Source organism: Myzus persicae, unplaced genomic scaffold (assembly GCF_001856785.1).
Source record: "Myzus persicae strain clone G006 unplaced genomic scaffold, MPER_G0061.0, whole genome shotgun sequence".
In the NCBI taxonomy this organism is placed as follows: Eukaryota; Metazoa; Arthropoda; class Insecta; order Hemiptera; family Aphididae; genus Myzus; species Myzus persicae.
In genome coordinates this window covers 240,324-258,810 of record NW_019103422.1, presented here as the reverse complement: position 1 = coordinate 258,810, position 18,487 = coordinate 240,324, and the positions used below count along the sequence as shown (strand labels likewise).

General features: G+C 29.4%; 1 protein-coding gene across 2 annotated transcripts in view; it reads left to right on the top strand.

Annotated features, from left to right (window-relative positions):
• The first annotated feature begins 187 nt into the window (after window positions 1-187).
• The window catches only part of LOC111034496 (dynein heavy chain 3, axonemal-like), a 31,058-nt gene continuing 12,758 nt past the window's right edge, over window positions 188-18,487 (top strand). For both annotated transcript variants that reach the window (XM_022315760.1, XM_022315761.1), the window contains exons 1-26: window positions 188-266; window positions 594-738; window positions 820-1,031; window positions 1,118-1,495; window positions 2,635-2,897; window positions 3,627-3,828; window positions 3,924-4,127; window positions 4,195-4,309; window positions 5,017-5,215; window positions 5,278-5,446; window positions 7,168-7,361; window positions 7,445-7,573; window positions 7,638-7,839; window positions 7,906-8,136; window positions 13,344-13,494; window positions 13,567-13,727; window positions 13,834-14,109; window positions 14,172-14,507; window positions 14,620-14,858; window positions 14,920-15,103; window positions 15,188-15,373; window positions 15,429-16,070; window positions 16,141-16,380; window positions 17,509-17,669; window positions 17,746-17,886; window positions 18,165-18,450. In XM_022315760.1, coding sequence (XP_022171452.1) covers window positions 657-738; window positions 820-1,031; window positions 1,118-1,495; window positions 2,635-2,897; window positions 3,627-3,828; window positions 3,924-4,127; window positions 4,195-4,309; window positions 5,017-5,215; window positions 5,278-5,446; window positions 7,168-7,361; window positions 7,445-7,573; window positions 7,638-7,839; window positions 7,906-8,136; window positions 13,344-13,494; window positions 13,567-13,727; window positions 13,834-14,109; window positions 14,172-14,507; window positions 14,620-14,858; window positions 14,920-15,103; window positions 15,188-15,373; window positions 15,429-16,070; window positions 16,141-16,380; window positions 17,509-17,669; window positions 17,746-17,886; window positions 18,165-18,450 — 5,583 coding nt within the window. In that variant the 5' untranslated portion in view covers window positions 188-266; window positions 594-656. The remainder of the gene's footprint in view (window positions 267-593; window positions 739-819; window positions 1,032-1,117; window positions 1,496-2,634; window positions 2,898-3,626; window positions 3,829-3,923; window positions 4,128-4,194; window positions 4,310-5,016; window positions 5,216-5,277; window positions 5,447-7,167; window positions 7,362-7,444; window positions 7,574-7,637; window positions 7,840-7,905; window positions 8,137-13,343; window positions 13,495-13,566; window positions 13,728-13,833; window positions 14,110-14,171; window positions 14,508-14,619; window positions 14,859-14,919; window positions 15,104-15,187; window positions 15,374-15,428; window positions 16,071-16,140; window positions 16,381-17,508; window positions 17,670-17,745; window positions 17,887-18,164; window positions 18,451-18,487) is intronic.

The following is an 18,487-nucleotide window of genomic DNA, read 5'->3' as shown; positions in this document are numbered from 1 at the left end:
GAGTGATTCAAAAGAAAGGGGTAGTTGAAGGCCAACTGAAATCTAAAAAAACTGAATTTGAATTCGAGTATGTGAAAATGTATAAAAATTAGTTCACTATTGAATATTTTGATTTTTATGCATATAGTCTTAAAAATCATTTCAAATTGCTGGACAATTTAAAAAAAAAAGACCCACCAATATTGACTAATGATGAAATCATAGCAGCCACCGAAGAAGTTGAACGTCTTACTAATTTCCTTAAAGAAGATATTGCTGCTGCAAAGGTATAATCTTAAATGTATAGGTATTATTCTATTACATATTATATATTATACACAATAGAACAATAATATAATTATACATTTAAAACAGAAACAGTGTCTATTAGATAATAGTTGATACTTTATATATTAGCGTGTAGGTATATTATTTTAATTTTGTTTATTTTATCTAACAATATCTTAATTTTATGAACTTTGCCTAAACATATTATAACATTATCACCTGTTGAGTTAAACAATAATTCCTATGCCATATAAATATATTATGCAACTGTATACCTTATAGTTATTAACTACTTATTAAGATTAAAATGGCATTAACTAATTTAGAGTATAAATCACACTGAAAAACTTTTGGATGTTGAAGTTACGCCATATACTCAACTTCACTCAATGGTTGCGGCTAGTGAGCAATTTGATCATTTGTGGCACATTGTTCATGATTTCCAGAACTACTATGAAATATGGTTCAATGGTAAAATATACTACGTAGATTGTTTATGTAAAAATGTGAATTAATATATTTTAATAGAACATCATTTAATAAATATTATAGGGCCATTCCACGATCTGAATGCTAAAGAAATAAAGGAAATGGTGGATACTATGTGGGAAAATCTATATAAATTAGCTAGAATTCTTCAAGACTATCCCGGATCAAAAAGAGTAGCAGAGATTGTACGTGGTAAAGTAGATAATTTTAAAAAGTATTTACCCGTGTTGGAGACGATTTGTAATCCAGGTATTCACGATAGACATTGGACAGAGGTAATTTAATTAATACTATATTTATTGTTGCAAATAAATAATAATATAATATGAATTAATTATAATGAAATTCTTATGCACATTAGATTAGCAAAAATGTTGGTGTAGACTTACATCCTAATGATTCATCAACTTTGTCTCAAATGATTGAAATTGGCTTACTGAATTATATTGAAAAACTTGAAGAAATTAGTGTTATTGCATCTAGAGAATATTCGCTTGAACAAAATCTTCGAAAAATGAAAGAAGAATGGTTAACGATTGAGTTTGAATGTAGCCCATATCGAGATAGTGGTGTTAGCATATTAACGGCGTTAGATGACATTCAGGTTATGTTAGATGATCATATACTGAAAGCTCAAACAATGCATGGGTCGGTTTATATAAAACCTTTCGAAGAAGAAATGGATACATGGGAAAAAAAATTAATTTTGATGCAAGAAATTTTAGATCTGTGGATTTCTGTAAGTAGTCTAATCGAAATATTTATGTACATTAAATCAACATAATTATATTTAGGTATTTATTTTCGTTGTTCAGCTGTATACCAACGGACAATGGTTGTATACAAGAAGTATTATTCATAAAGTTTTTAATCCTATATTCCTATTCTTATAAATTTATAATATATCTATCATCTATGATAAATCTATATCTATATATATATCTATATTCTATATCTATAGCTGTACTTCTATACTGCTATATAAAATGAAGTCTCTTTTTTTTGTTCGGGATAAACTACGAAAATACTTATTGGATTGTCGTGCAGTTTTTTTTTAAATTAAAGAGGACATCACAGGGAACATTTAGGCATAAATTTAGTCCGATGAAGTTAATTATAAGTAATTATTTATTATTAAATAAAATAAATGTGTAAATTGTATACCTATATATTGTGAGGCAGGTATTGTGCTCTCGCGTTGTCTGGAAACGATTTTGATTGTTATTTATTAATTGTCGATTGTTGGTTGATTTAATCATTTGAAGGCGTAATTGATTGTACATTTGATTAAAGGTTATTACTTATTAGTAAAGTACTACTCTCATTTTCGAAAATGCCTAGACGAAAGTCAAATATTGATCGATCTCAGAGTGATTCCAAAAGAATGTGTGTAGTACCTAGTGAAAGACTCACGACTATCAAGTAATGATGATGTTGTTAAAGACAGAGGTGCATGGTCGAGAAAAGATTATTCTGCTATGAATTACGAGTTAATGGGGGATTACAAAAATGACTTACGTCAAAAATTATGGTAAACTAGATTTATTCATCACGATGACATGTGATCAACGATGTCCCGAGATTATCGAAGGCATATGAACGGAAGGCTTGAATGATTAGTATGTTAGAGAACTAGCGGTTTTCCATAGTTGGATGCCGTAGAAGTAGCTTAAGTATTTTGATAAAATATGTTAATAATTTTTACGTACTTAACAATATAAAATAGAAGCATTACTAAATGTTATACTTTTAGATTTATACATTTTAAAACTGTGCATATTAAATATTTGAGGTATAGACTATAGAATATAGATGATACAGAATGTTTTATTAAACATCGTCTAAAAACATAGAGAATATTAAAAAAATTGTGTGTAGGTGCAAGGGATTTGGATGTATTTAGGTCCAATATTTAGTTCAGAAGACATAAATCGTCAAATGCCCGAAGAAGCTAGAAATTTTAGAGCTGTAGACGCTATTTGGCGTCAAATTATGATTAACACTGTTAAAAATCGTAAAGTTCTCGAAGCTACAGATTATCCGAATATGTTGCCATTGCTAAAAAAGTGCAGTGTTATGTTTGAGCAGATACAGAAAGGCTTAAACGAGTATTTGGAGAAAAAACGTCTTTTCTTTCCGCGGTATAGCATTATTATTTTATTATTTATGACTAGGGCTCGGATTTATATGTAAATACATATTTTTACTGTGACTTGATAAATTAATTTAGGTAAGTGAAAAATTCGTTTCAAGGGATTTCCAATAAAATGAACTATATTTTATTTTACATATTTTTACATATTTTGCCATAAGTACATGTTTTTACATATTTCTCAATAATTCCATTTTTCCTACATATTTCGATAATTTGTTCATTTACGATTTATTATTTATTAATACAGACTTGCCCATGTTTAAAAAAGTACAAAATAATACTGTAGAACTTTTTCCTTCAGACATAGTCAACTTTCAATATTGTCCTATAACATCAGTCGAAGTTGAGAGATCTTTCAGTCGATATAGATCAATTTTACGACATAATCGGCGATTTTTCGAATTCGAAAATTTAAAAATGCATGTCATTATTAATTGTAACCATAATAATTAGATAGTTAGATAAATATTTTTTTTTATTACATTTCATTTTAATTAATAATAATATTTTTTTTTTTTGATAATACATATTATATATTTTTAGCACATATTTATGTACATAATTTTGTTTTTTGATAATACATATTATACATTTTTTAGCACATATTTATGTACATATTTTTGTTGCATAAATACATACTTTGGTTAAATAAATACATATAAATCCGAGCCCTATTTATGACATTATTGATATTGAGATCCAGTGAAAATTACAGATTTTTCTTTTTGTCTAACGACGAACTTCTTGAAATTTTGTCCGAAACCAAAGACCCATTACGGGTGCAACCACATCTTAAAAAATGTTTCGAAGGCATAGATAAATTAAACTTCACAAAAAGTATAGAAATTGTGGGAATGATATCAGCTGACGGTGAAGTAGTACCCTTCAATGGAATAATTTATCCTGCTGACGCTAAGGTATGGATTATTAATAATATTAATAACATATATTCAATGGTAGTTGAAAATATATTTTTGGCATTGAAATTTTTACGATCAATTTTATGATTCAGGGTTTGGTAGAAAAATGGTTAATTCAGGTTGAAATGTTAATGATGCAGTCAATAAGCGAAATTGTTAACAACGCAGTTAAAGAATACGCAAATATTAAACGTAACGACTGGGTACTTAAGTGGCCTGGTATGGTAGTTGTATGTGCTGCTACAATAAATTGGACTGCCGAAGTAGAAACTGCTATTGAAAAGACATCGCTTCCTGTTAGAGAAGTTTCTTAAGCTAAAAATAACCTTAAAGACGTTAATAATTTAAGTCATGCGTTTTTAGGCCTACCTACAGAAAAGTAATATGCAAATAGAAAATTTAGTAAATTCAGTGTGCGGAGCATTAAGCAAAGGTGAAAGGGCAACGGTGTGTGCTTTAATAGTTATAGATGTTCATGGTAATTCATTTAACATTATATTTATTATTTGTACATATTTTAGGTATATAATATACATTTTGTAGCAGGAAATCATGACAAATGAAATAACTTTTATTCTAATCTTTTTTGTTTTATATTTAATTTATTGACTCGTGCGCTATAACACGTATAACATCATATTTTTTGATACTGAATATTTCAATGTAGCCTAATTGTGAATCTGGTTTTTAGAAAACTTTTGATTGTAAAAACATCAATCTAATTCAAATAAGTAAAATGTTTTAAAATCACTAATTTTAAGTGTATTTACTTGCTGAGAAAACATTTAGAATTTGGCAGCTACCTATTTAAAAATTATAAAATATTTAAAGTAGTTTATACTTTTGGAATTTAAATTGTTTTGCTTGAGATTTCAAAAACATTTAAAAATTATAATACACAACTTCAATAAATGTTTTTACAATCCACATTTGAATAAAAACCAGATTTACAAATTGGCTATTTACAACAGATTTAAAAATTTCTAATTTCAGTATTAAAAAATAAAAATCTCACACTACTTATAATACAAGAGTCTGTAAATAATATAAAAAAAAATTTAATAACTTTGAATAGAACAAAAGGCGATTTCTTTGGCAGGTCTTCTGTTACAATACGTGTATACAAAATAATGCTTTGTTGATGGAAAACGTTGAATAATAATATTATAATGATATTATTTTAAGCTCGTGACGTTGTTAAAAATCTTACATCTCTAAACATAAGTAATATTCGAGATTTCAATTGGATTAGTCAACTCAGGTATTATAATAAAGATTCTAAAACTACCGTTTCGATGGTAACTACAACTCTAGACTACGGGAATGAATATTTAGGCAACACACCAAGATTAGTAATTACTCCGTTGACAGATCGATGTTACAGGTAAAATAATAACTTGGTATAAAATATTTCAATATATTTAAATAATGGTTTTTAATTAAAAGAACACTTATGGGTGCATTAAAATTACACCTCGGTGGTGCTTCTGAAGGTCCAGCTGGAACTGGAAAAACCGAAACCACAAAAGATTTAGCCAAAGCAATAGCCAAACAATGCATTGTATTTAATTGTTCTGAAGGACTTGACTTTAAAGTTACGGGAAAATTTTTCATGGTTCGTATAATAAGACATTATAATATTTTTAGTCTGTAAATGTGTGATCACTTTTACATTCATCGTCTTATCGATAGGATGTTATGCCCTCATGTGTAGTTTCTGTATAATCCACAAATAATGAAGTAACATAGTCAATTGTACGATCGGAAAAATCCATTATACTCTGTTATTTTTAATATTAGAGAGGATTAATTAATTATACAATTTTAACGCAAGAATACTATGCATGGCTCCAACACTAGACTTTTATATAATTTAATTTTAAAATAAAAGTGATGACAATTTTAAAATTTAAAATTTGTAAGGCATCAAACAAATAAATGTATATTACTTAAACTAAAATATTATTTTATTATTTTATTTCATATTCCATAAATTATTATTTAAATTGATATCATATTAATATAGGTATATTAGGCAGGTGGCTAGGTTCCTTGTCAAGAAACGGTTTTAATGGTCTTACTAGCATAATATTCACATATAGTTTTGTAGAATTCCAAAAAACAGCAGAGTAAGGAAATATATTAGATCACAGTCGTGATATTGATTGATACAATGATCAATGACATCCACAAGAAGCGGGGAAATACCCCTCCAAGTCTTTTAAAACTGTATAATATGTTTATTATGTATGTTCTCTATAACGACACGCAATTATGAGACAACACAAGCGGGTGTGACGTCTCTTAACTAAAATATATCATCTGTGTCAAAAAAATTCAACTCAGCCCGAAGGGTAGAAAAATTTCCCTATGAACACCCAGTATCTGCTACTGTTCACTCGTATCAATAAGTTTTATTTTAGCTTAGCGGAGAGATAAATGTAATGATTTTACAATTTTTTTTCATTTTTATTTTTTGTATCCGTCATCACTACTTCAGTATTTTTTCCGGTAGGGAAATGAATCTAGCTTAAAGTATTCAAAAAAAGGGGGGGGGGTTAAAAGTAAAATATTAACAGCAACTTCGAAGTCGTTAAAAACAAAAATTGAAGGATAACGGGAATTTTTACGCAAAACCAGTGTTGACAAAACGTTGGTATAAATCAAAAACTTAAAAGTTATTACCGTGAACACTTAAAATATTCACAAAATGTTTATATGATCATTGATCATTTTCCCCTCATAATCAAATTTTCAAAATATTTGTTTCTTTTTAAGCTATCTATTAAAATGAGTAATTTTTCGATTTTTTTTAGTTTTATTTCAATTAAGTAGTACAAATAATTTTTTATTTGGTGAAAAAACTTGAAAATGTAATAAAATGTACCTCATAAGTTTTTCATTTCATTTGATTTCATTACAAAAAAGGTGATTATTAATTCACAACAATATTTTTATGAGCGTCTGATGTTAGTATTTTGACAATTTCATAAAAATTTGCAAAAACTATTGTACCTATCTGTTATTGAAGTATTTCGTTGTAATTTCCATAATTCCATGATATTGATACGCAGGATGGATGAAAAAATATTATTTCAATCTCAGTTTACAGACTCAATCTTTTCAGAGTACTATGATGTATTTAAAAATATATATTAGGCTCGCATGACTCAAATAATATTTTCCTAAAAACGGTTTCCAAACCGTATTCAGGTTCCAAACATAGAATATTCTACTACGTATGTTTTACTATATTTATAATTTTATTGCACTCGTCGGAAGTAATTAGAAGTTTTTTGAAATTGTGCTCATCGCTTCTTGTAATCTTTATATTAGGGATTAGCACAATCTGGAGCATGGGCTTGTTTCGACGAATTTAATAGAATTGAACTTGAAGTATTGTCAGTAATTGCTCAGCAAGTGTACATTATACAAATGGCGGTAAAAGCTAAAAAAGACAAGTTCATGTTTGAGGGCACAGAGCTAACATTAAATCCTACTTGTGCAGTTTTTATAACTATGAACCCAGAGTAAGATTACTTTTTTTTAAGGAATACTAACAATTTTTATCGTAAGAAGCTTATCATTAAAATAACAAATAATACTACTATAGATACTCTGGACGGCAAGAACTACCTGATAATTTGAAAGTATTATTCCGTACAGTATCTATGATGGTACCAGACTATGCCATGATTGGAGAAATATCATTATATTCTATGGGTTTTAGTGATGCTAGAAGGTATGTTATTAATATTTATATATACTTATAGTTTGGATAACTCTATAAAATAATTATATTACAGCTTGGCAGAAAAAATTGTAGACACGTATAAGTTATGTTCAGAACAATTGTCATCTCAATCACATTACGATTATGGGATGAGGGCAGTAAAATCTGTACTAACATCTATAGAAAATTTAAAATTTAAATATCCTGATAACAATGATGAAGAAATTGTATTAAGAGCTATATATGACGTCAATATGCCAAAATTTTCATCGGAGGTTTTACACTATGAATTAACTAATTAACAAATTTAAAAATTATTTGACAATTCTATTTCTTATTAGGATATACCACTTTTTATTGGTATATATGGAGATTTATTCCCCAGTGTCAAACTCTTAATGCCAGAAAGGGAAGAACTAATAAATAAAATAAACTTAAACTTAGGCAAAAGGAATTTACAATGTAGTCCATGGTTCATTGATAAAATCATACAAATATACGAGATGATGTTGGTCAGACACGGGCTTATGATTGTTGGTGAATCATTTTCCGGAAAAACTTGTGCCTATCAGGTATATACATTATTTATACATATGTGTTAATATGTATTGTCAGTATTCAAATGATATTGCTGTTTGTAAATCGTAAGTGTATCAGTTATTTAGGTGACAGTAATCATACCTTAAAATTTAAAAGTATCTTGCAGGAAAAACTTCTGAAACTGAAATTAAGTCATGGATTTTATAGTGGGAGTCTTTGATGAATGAGTATAGTAATAATTTAACTTTTGATGACGTGAATAGATACCTTACAGCCAGAGTAAAACATTATGAGAACTTCATCAAGAGTATTTGTTTAAAATTATGGAAATTGCAAAACAAGGAGAAGTGTCGGAAGATTCACTATAAAATAATGTAACTATTGGCATTTAGGATAGTAAAGTGCACAAGTCTCTGCTTTCTGGTACAACGACAATAAACGAATTCAAAATAAAACTATTGTTCTATGTTAAAATGAAGTCAAAGACATCTTAGAGCTCGAAATATGTAAAGTTTTTAATAGTACTGCAAGTAATCATAATTAGGAAATACACTAGTCATAAACAAGAAAACTCAGTAATTAAATGTTATGATTGTGGATCTACAACACATTAACATAGGAAAAGTCCAGACCTAAACAAAGGTTCTAAGCGCTTTACTTTGCAAAAAATGCGCAAATAAGAAAACTCAAACAAGGCTTGCGAATAATAATGGAAAAGCACTGATTTATAGGGTGAATAGTATAAACACTAATGAACAAATATTTGAAGAAACTAATACTATAGGAATCCAGAAGTTAGCTCTTATACACTGGCTACAATTTGAATTTATGTTGACTTTTATTAATTAAAGTCATTGCCGCTGTCAATAAAGAAGCTACTGACGTGTACCGGCGAGTTGTTATCGTTGGCCAAGAGAGTAGGACATGTTTAAAAGAATAATACTTGAAGAGAATATTGAAATTATTAAAAGACACGTTTACTTACTACTTACACTACAAATTAATACAACTAATTAATTACTGCTAATCACTAATTACATGAAATTTCTTTATAACGAAAAAAGGTTCTGCTTGATTGCGTTTTACTTAGGGACTACTCTACCAGCCATGGCATAGAGGTCTTTCTGTTCAAACATCCAGGGTAGGAATTTCGGGTATTCAAATTCAAGCCCGAACATCCTGTCTCGTAGTCACATAGTAGACACTGGTGTATATATATATATATAATATATATATATATCATATAACAAAAATAAGCCATAATATAACTATAATACAACACTTACACATAACATTAGCTCAGGGGTAAACTGGAGAAGTAACTGCGACTTATTATACTAATATTATTTACATAAACATTCGGTTTCTGCTATATCTGGCTGATAGACATAGGTTTTTTTGTTTTTTTGATTTAACATTTAATAATATGATGACTATTACTAATATTAATGTACAACAATATTATACAGTAAAATATATTATTCCATTGGAGCTATTACTATTTGTTTTGTTGTTTTATTATGTTTTCGTTCCATTATGGACATTATTGGAAGCTTACTTAGGAAGTGGATTGCTTGGCAAAAATGTTTACATAAACCAAAATGACTGAGGGTCCGGGGATTAAAATCTTCCATATCTAATTCCTGAATGTGACTTAATTAAATAATGGATTTTCTGGTTCTAAATCTAATGTATGGTTAATAAATGTGTTCAATGTTTCAAAAATATCGCCATAGTTGTGTGTATTGTACAAGAGGGGGCATACTTAATCAGCCAATGCCTTTTATATTAAATTGGATTGATTTCTGACAGTTTTTACAATTTAATGTTATAAATTCTGAGTGTGTACAATAAATATAGGAATCTGTCTTTGATAATCGATTAAAAAGGCTTACATCAAGTTATATGTATTTACTTTTGCATGAAATCGGAAAAAAATGTGGATTTTAAGAATTTCAACTTCTCATATTTTGGAGGATGCCCTCCGTTGGATTGGTTCACTGCCCTTACAAATAGTGTATGAACTTAGCCTAGTACAAGAATCACTTTCTGTTGAGTCTAAGTGAAATATAATTCACTATCATCGCTAAAAATGTATAGTATACCTCTGGTTTAATGATAATAGCGTTATCACCTCTTATATAAAAAGGTAAGGAAATTGGATGATACATATCGTAACTATTAACAGTGATCATTTTGAAATGCAATGAGAAGAAAATCTTTTTGTAGTTTGAAAATAGAAGAGATTGACAAAACCTGTGGGATATTCTATATTTTTGGTTCTATTGGGAGTTGGGCTCCTGCTGGTAATGTCAATTGAATCGCTCTAAGTTGCTTTCGAATTTATGTTTGCCTGAGCTTGAAGAAGTTGAATATTTCTATTAAGCTGTTGTTGACGGTCGGAAATATTGCTGATTTATTTTGAAATCTCACTCATGGTGGTTTGGAACAGTCTGGTTTGATTCTCTAATAAATCGTTTGTCGATTGTTTCGCTATGGATAGATCCTTAATTCCTCGAAGAATCGAATTTACATCTAAGAATGATTTTGAGCTGATAAGCACTTTTGCTAGTTTGGTGATAAAAGAACTAAAACTCGTTCTTATGTGTTGGTGTTCTACTCTATTGCTATCCAAATATTATCTAGATTGGCTTCAATCTTTAATAAATATGAGTTTACTGATTGATCTAATTGTTTGTATGAATACCAGAATTCGGCTACATTGACCTTGTTTTGTAGATCGGTACAGACCTCTGCCCAAGCTTCATAACTTGACATTAACAATTATAATTTTCAACTATAAATGGAAAAGTCCACCAAAGTTATGAGATTCCATCCCATGTTCGTGAATTTGATATTTTCCCTGAATTTGTAGTACATGCCCGCATCATTTGAAAAAGTCTTCTATCTAATCAAATATTCGGGAATTTGTGTAATGCTCTAAATTTGAATGTCCATTGACACAATTGATATATTGATATCAGCCTGTAAGATAGAATTTTTTCTACTTGTTTCTGACTTGTTGAGTATTATTAATTTCGTTAATATAAAAAGTATAAGTTGACGAATCCAAGAAGTTCCCCAATATCAGCGGATTAATGTGCCATTAAAGAAAAGGTGCATAATATGAGAATTAACTTATGACACTAGTGTATACAAAAAAAAAAGAATTAAAAGAAATTAATGTACATTTTATAGAATCTTTGTGGTTTTTCGTTAAATGTTTTAACAGATTTTTCATCATGAACTTTGGATTTCTGCTTTCCTTTCTGTATTGTCACATTCTCGTTTTCGTTTATTTCCAGTACGATGCATGACGTGCATGACTATCCATGTAGGGTTAAACTTATCCTTTTGAGTTTTGTCTTGAGTACTCTGTCTTTGACATGAATCGTTATTGGTATAACGTTTGGTCATAACTGGCTTTGGTTTTAATTTTATTCCTCATTAGGCGTTCTCAACCAATTTGATGATCGTCTCGTAGTCTCAGTGTTGGCAATTTCGGTGTCAAAAAAGTCATTAAAACGAACTGCTAGATAGCGAATTTCCATTCAAAATATTCGTGAAAAGGTGGAGAGTTTCATATGAAATGTTTACCTGGTATTTTAATCATTCGAATACATAGTCAACAAGAAGAATTCCTTGACAGTTATCACAATTGATAAATTTGGTCTACCATTACATATTTGACTCATTGATTTTTTAGGTTTTTTTAACAAATACCTCTCAAGGATATAAGCATCTTCTAGTTATTATTGATGCATTTACCAAATGTCTCTTTATGACTAGAACTTAAAAGTACTACATCAAATAGAAGTTGGGGACAAAATGAATTTGTTACAAGCTACATTCAGTAACCAAACACGTCTGATATATGTCCATGGTGCTGCATTTAGGTCTGAAGAGTTTAAGAAGTATTGTAATGATTCACATACATATATCATGTATAGATTACCTATCACACTAATTCCAAAAGGAATTGTGCAAGTTGAGAGATTAAGGATACAATAGCAACAGTAATATCAAAAATATTGATGATCCAAATGAATGGTTTAAGTATGTGCCAAGAGTACAAATGGAATAATTCACGGCAGCGATCAGTTAATAATTAATATGACTCCATTTAAATTAACTGTTCAAACCACCGTTATTTTCCTCCCGAACCAATTAACGTGAGCACGCAGTGGGTGAGGAATGTTCGTGAACTTGAAATCCCCTTTCCACTACATCGTCGGCTATCACGGCCAGGTCTGCCTTTGAACTTGGTGTAGTGATCCCTCACTTTCATTCATTAAAAGAGATCTTCAACGGTGGTGTCCGCTATGTACGGATCAGGTTCGATGAAGGATAGGTTTAAGTAATTTGAACAAGCGACACTGTTTGTTAATTATGTATAAGTTTATTAAAATATTATATAGTATATACATTTGGGGATAGAGAGAAAAGTCTCTGCCCGAGAAATTAGTTGCACTATAATATACTTGGGATGGACTTATATTTGGCGGCGATGTTGAGGACCAGGCTCAATACCAAACTAAATCCTACAGTTGTAGTATGTCAAACTAATTTTAAATGTAATAAGGAAGAGTCCTGTATTCATACAGAATCAGAATCTTCTCTAGGTGGTAGAGACAAGAAGGTGTATTCGAAAAGTCACCGACTAGGAGTTCTTGTCTTCCTCGGGTGAACTCCTAAAAAACAGTTCGCAAGACTTGTGCCATTACGTTAGCCAAGCTCCGTGTTTAGTTTATGGCCTATGACTTTTTTGATATTTGTGGTTTATCAGAAAAATATAGTATTACTTATAATATTCCTAGTATAAAATTTACTATTTATGAAAAGTGACTGTCGGTGAAATAATATTGAAGGGGGGTAATAATCGCCTGCCACTGCAGGCGATTTTTACCTCAGGCGACTATTACCCCCCCCCCCCCCAGGTAATAATATAGGGGGTACTAATCGCTTGTTACATATTATGATAGTGCATCTGACCCCCCTAGAATCGAACCGGTAGATTTAATCAGTAAAGGTAGTACCCGACTGACGACTACACAAGTATTAAGTACATTGTCCGGTGTAATTATAAGACTAGTGAACATTTTTGTAACTTTTTTAAATTTTCATTAGCTATTTATCGGTTGTACTCAATTGATTAGTTTATTTTTTATAACTTTATAATATTGATTCATTTAGTGTTTTCACAAGACTTAACAAGAATAACGATTATTTATTTCTTAAGGTCTTGGCGGAATCGTTGAGTGACTTACAACTTGATCGCAAAGCAATAATGAAAGAATTTAAAACCACATATAAAATTATCAATCCCAAAGCAATTACAATTGGTCAATTGTATGGATCATTTGATGCAGTTTCACATGAATGGCATGATGGTAAGTACTCTTAAAATATGAATTAAATTTTAAAAAAAAATTTTAAATACCATCTAATTGTTTTTATTTTAGGAGTTTTAGCAATTGTCTTCAGAGAATTTTCAAATAGTGTATCAATGGATCGTAAATGGATTGTATTTGATGGACCTGTTGATCCAGTGTGGGTTGAAAATATGAATACTGTGTTGGACGATAACAAAAAACTTTGCCTAATGTCTGGAGAAATTATACAGGTTAATACAATACATCAACGACTTTGTACCTACTGTTTATTTTATAATTTATGATCAAGGTATCATCCATTTGGATACATTTTATTTTTTTTAAATGTTTGTACAGATGAATAATAGAATGAACATGATATTTGAACCTGCAAATTTAGAACAAGCTTCACCTGCAACTGTATCTCGCTGTGGAATGATTTATGTAGAACCAAAGTCGCTTGGTTGGAGATCTTTTTGGCTTTCGTTTAAACAAACTCTTTGTTCTAAATTTTTGCCAGAACAGAAAATTATGATGGATGACTTAATCGAGTGGCTGGTACCTGCCATATTTGTTTTTACACAAAAACATTGTAGTTTATTTTTAGCTACTTCTGAAAATCATATGTTCAACGTAAATAATGCATTTTTAAATAATTATGTAATTTAAATACAACTGTGTAATGTATTTTATAGTCTTTCACGAGGTTAATGGATTGTTTGATTAAAGAAGAAACTGGAGTTGCATTCTCAACCATATGGGTGGGATGTACAACAATTTTTAGTTTGATCTGGAGTATTGGTTCCTTAATAAAAGGCGATAGCCGAAATAAATTCGATACATTTTTACGGAAACTTCTTCTGGGAAATGATGAACAATATCACAAACCAATTACTTTTAAGTTGACAAAAATCCACCTTTTTCCAGATTTGGGTACAGTTTATGACTATGTGTACGATAAGAAAAATAATGGTTCATGGATCTTATGGTCTGAAAAAATAGATTTTAAAAGGATTTCACCAGATGCTAAAGTAAATATATATTTTTTAAATATATTAATAATATCATCTTTTCATATTTTAATGAGAATTTGAATTAAGAACAATAGTTTGATAAGTGACATTGACTAAATTCGTTGTATAGATAAATGATTTAATCATTGAAACTGATGAAACAGCTAAGCAGCATTACTTTCTTCAAATATTATTAAAAAATGAAATTCCCTTATTATTTGTTGGACCCACTGGTACTGGGAAATCCGTTATTGTGCTGGACTACTTAATTAATTTGCCAAAAGAAAAATTTTTATCTAATGTATTAAACTTCTCAGCATGGACTGCAGCGAACACTGTACAAGACATTATCATTTCCAAATTGGACAAGTATATCAACTATTGTAACTTTTATTAAAAAAATTAAATTTATAAAATATTAATTATACAGGCGAAGAAGAGGAGTTTTTGGACCATCTGTTGGTAAAAAATGTATGTTGTTTGTAGATGATTTAAGTATGCCATTACCTGAAAAATATGGTGCTCAACCACCAATAGAATTGTTAAGACAATGGATTGATCATGGTCATTGGTATGATCTTCAAACTATGTCAAGAATAGATATGCTGGATATGGTTAGGTTCATTTAAATATAATATTAGGTATCATAACCTACTTTAATATTACTAATATTTAATAATGATTTCTTTAATTTTCAGTTGTTTATTGGTGTACTTCAACCCCCTGGTGGTGGTTCAAATCAAGTTACTACCCGTTTCACTAGACATGTGAATGCTATTGGTGTTGACTCATTCAGTCAAGAAACCATTTCAAAAATATTTTCTCAAATTATAAAATGGCATTTTAACAAAGGATTTTCTGAGCCAATCGTTTTACAAGGAAATGTATAAACTCGCAATTTTGTAAAACATAGATATATATTAATTAAAATTAATTTAGAGTGTTGTAGAAGCAATACTGTTTGTGTACAAGGAAGCAGTCTCAACATTTTTACCAACTCCAGCTAAATCTCACTATACTTTTAACTTACGAGATTTTACCAGAGTTATAAAAGGAATACTATTGTTACCATCATCGCGGTGTAAAACCCTTGAAAAAATGTTTCGACTGTGGGTTCATGAGACATGGCGTGTTTTTGGTGATAGATTAGTCCACGATGACGACCGTAATAAACTATTTGAAATGATGAAAACAGCATCTTATAGTTGTTTGAAACAACCAATGGACGTTTATCTAAGCGATTTAATGCCGGTCGAAGAGAGCTTTTTAAATACTGATCATTTACGAAACCTATTTTATGGAAACTACATGGATCCGGATATAAATAAAAAAATTTATGACGAAGTTCATAGTGAAAAACAACTAATCCAACGAATGGATTATTATTTGAACGAATACAATACTATGTCTAAAAATCCATTATCAATGGTTATGTTTAAGTTTGCTATTGAACATGTGTCTCGTGTAAGTAGAGTCTTACAGCAAGACAACGGCCATTTGTTATTAGTTGGAATAGGTGGTAGTGGAAGACAATCGGCTACAAAGTTGGCTACATTTATTGCCGGTTATAAAATACTTCAAGTATTGTTATATTATATTCTATTAAAATATATATTTAAATAAAATAATGGAATGTGAATATTTTTGTCAGATTGAAATAGGAAGGAGTTATGGTAAAAATGAATGGAATGAAGATATGAAAACAATTTTAAGATATGCTGGATGTGACGGAAATCCAATTACATTTTTTTTATCTGACAATCAAATTGTTGATGAAGGCTTTGTAGAAGATATAAATATGTTACTTAATACTGGAGATATACCAAATCTTTATCAATCTGATGATAGAGTTGATATTTTAGATAAAGTATCCAATATTGCTCAAACCCTTGTAAGTTGTATCAAGGACATATTATTATTTTAATTAATAAAATGAATATGAAACAATTTTGCATCGTTAAAAATAATTTTCAATTGTTATGTAATGCGTATATTTAAGTTCTTTCATACTAAAAGCTTTTTTTTTAAATGCTTAACAGAATTCTTTTTTCCATTATTTGGTTTAATACATCTATGTTAGTTTTTATTTCTGTCCAACGGAATTTCAGCATTCTTTTTCACGTTCACGTTTAATTGATTTCCTGTCTTGTTCATTGATGGTTCATATTTCACAGCCATATAGCGGTACGCTTCAATTGACAATATTTGTCTCATCTTTATGTTGAGTTTTTTGTTTGTAAGCAGCTGTCTTTTTTGGGTAAATGATCTTTTCACCATATCTCTTATTTGTCTAATTTCTACTGAACATCAATCATCACTGGTTAAAGTACTTCCAAGTATTTGAATTATTTTACTTATTCTATTAAGTTATTGTCTACTTCTAACATTACTAAAGGAATCGCTTTTGCTTTAGTCACCACCATTGCTTTTGTTTTATTTGTATTATTTTTATATTTCTATAATTTTTTAGTGAGAGTGGTTAAAGGATTTTGTATGTTTTTTCTGATCTATCCGCAATATCATCTGCAAAACGAATGCAGTGGAACAATCTTTTCTTACCCCTCTTTTAATTTTTGATATGATACTATGTTCTTCAATTTCTATTTAGGTCTCTTGTTTTTTGCATTGGGACACTATTACTCGTCAGTCCCTTCAATCATATTCCTATTCCTTGGTTCAATTAAGGTTTATTAATATTTAGTTTGAAATTATCATTCTATTCATTGTTATCTTATATTTTAACAGCAAGTTCATCAATCAATGTTTATAACTTGTACAATACACCTGAAAGTTCAGTTATTTTCTCTTAACATTTTTCATCTGGACAGCATAACCAGTTTTTGTTTGGTTAAATTTTTTTTTTATGGGGCCTACAATTTTCATGATCTGCTTATAAACATAAATTGTTTTTCTATTTACAGATTCCTAACTTGAAATTAGAATAGTATTATTAACTAATAACTCGTGAGACCTGATTTTTAAATTAATGATTTAAAACAAATGCGATTTTTTGTTACAGGGATTAAATGTCGAAACAACCCCTCTCGCTTTATATAATTTCTTTATAGAAAGAGTCAAAGAAAATCTTCATCTTACTTTAGCTGTGTCACCAATTGGTGATGTTTTAAGAAACCGCTTAAGAATGTTTCCTTCACTCATTAACTGTTGCACAATCGACTGGTATGGTATAATTTAATGTACATTGGCAGTGAAATGAAATTCAGTTAATCCAAGCATTGGGTGTCCGAAATTATAGGTTTACAGTTTGGCCAGAAGACGCTCTTGAGAAAGTTGCAGAATATTATTTAAAAGATATGTCTATTCACAGTGATATTGCATCGTCTTGTGTAATAATTTGTAAAGAATTTCATACGACAACTAGAGATGCTTCTTCTAGGTGAATTTTCTCATATTTTATTAATATAAAACGTATAATATATATTGTATATATTCAATAAATTATATACTATTTTAATGAAAAATAACATATTAAGTCCTTGTTAATATTAAAATTTAACTATTTATTTAATTTATCACCGTCTAACTGTTTGTTATTTGTAGTCAAAAATATAATGTCCATTTAGTCAAAAATCACAACATTAAATATTGGAAATGATAATTCTGTTTTTTATGTTTAAATTCTAATAACAATTGTCTTTAAATATTAAATTTTAGGTTTTATTCAACATTAAAAAGGCATAACTATGTCACACCAACTTCCTATTTAGAATTAATAAAAACATTTCAAAATTTACATAAAAAGAAGGTAGATCAAATTACAACTTTGAGGAATAGATATGAAACAGGTTTAAAAAAATTAGACTTTGCTGCTGGCCAAGTATCTGTTATGCAAGATCAACTAAAAGCTTTGAGACCAAAACTCGTAGAAACTTCGTTGGCTACTGAAGCTCTTATGGTTAAAATTGAACAAGATACAGTAAAAGTCGAAGCCAAAAAAGAAGTACTTCTTAAAATAAAATAAATATTTTTTACAATGT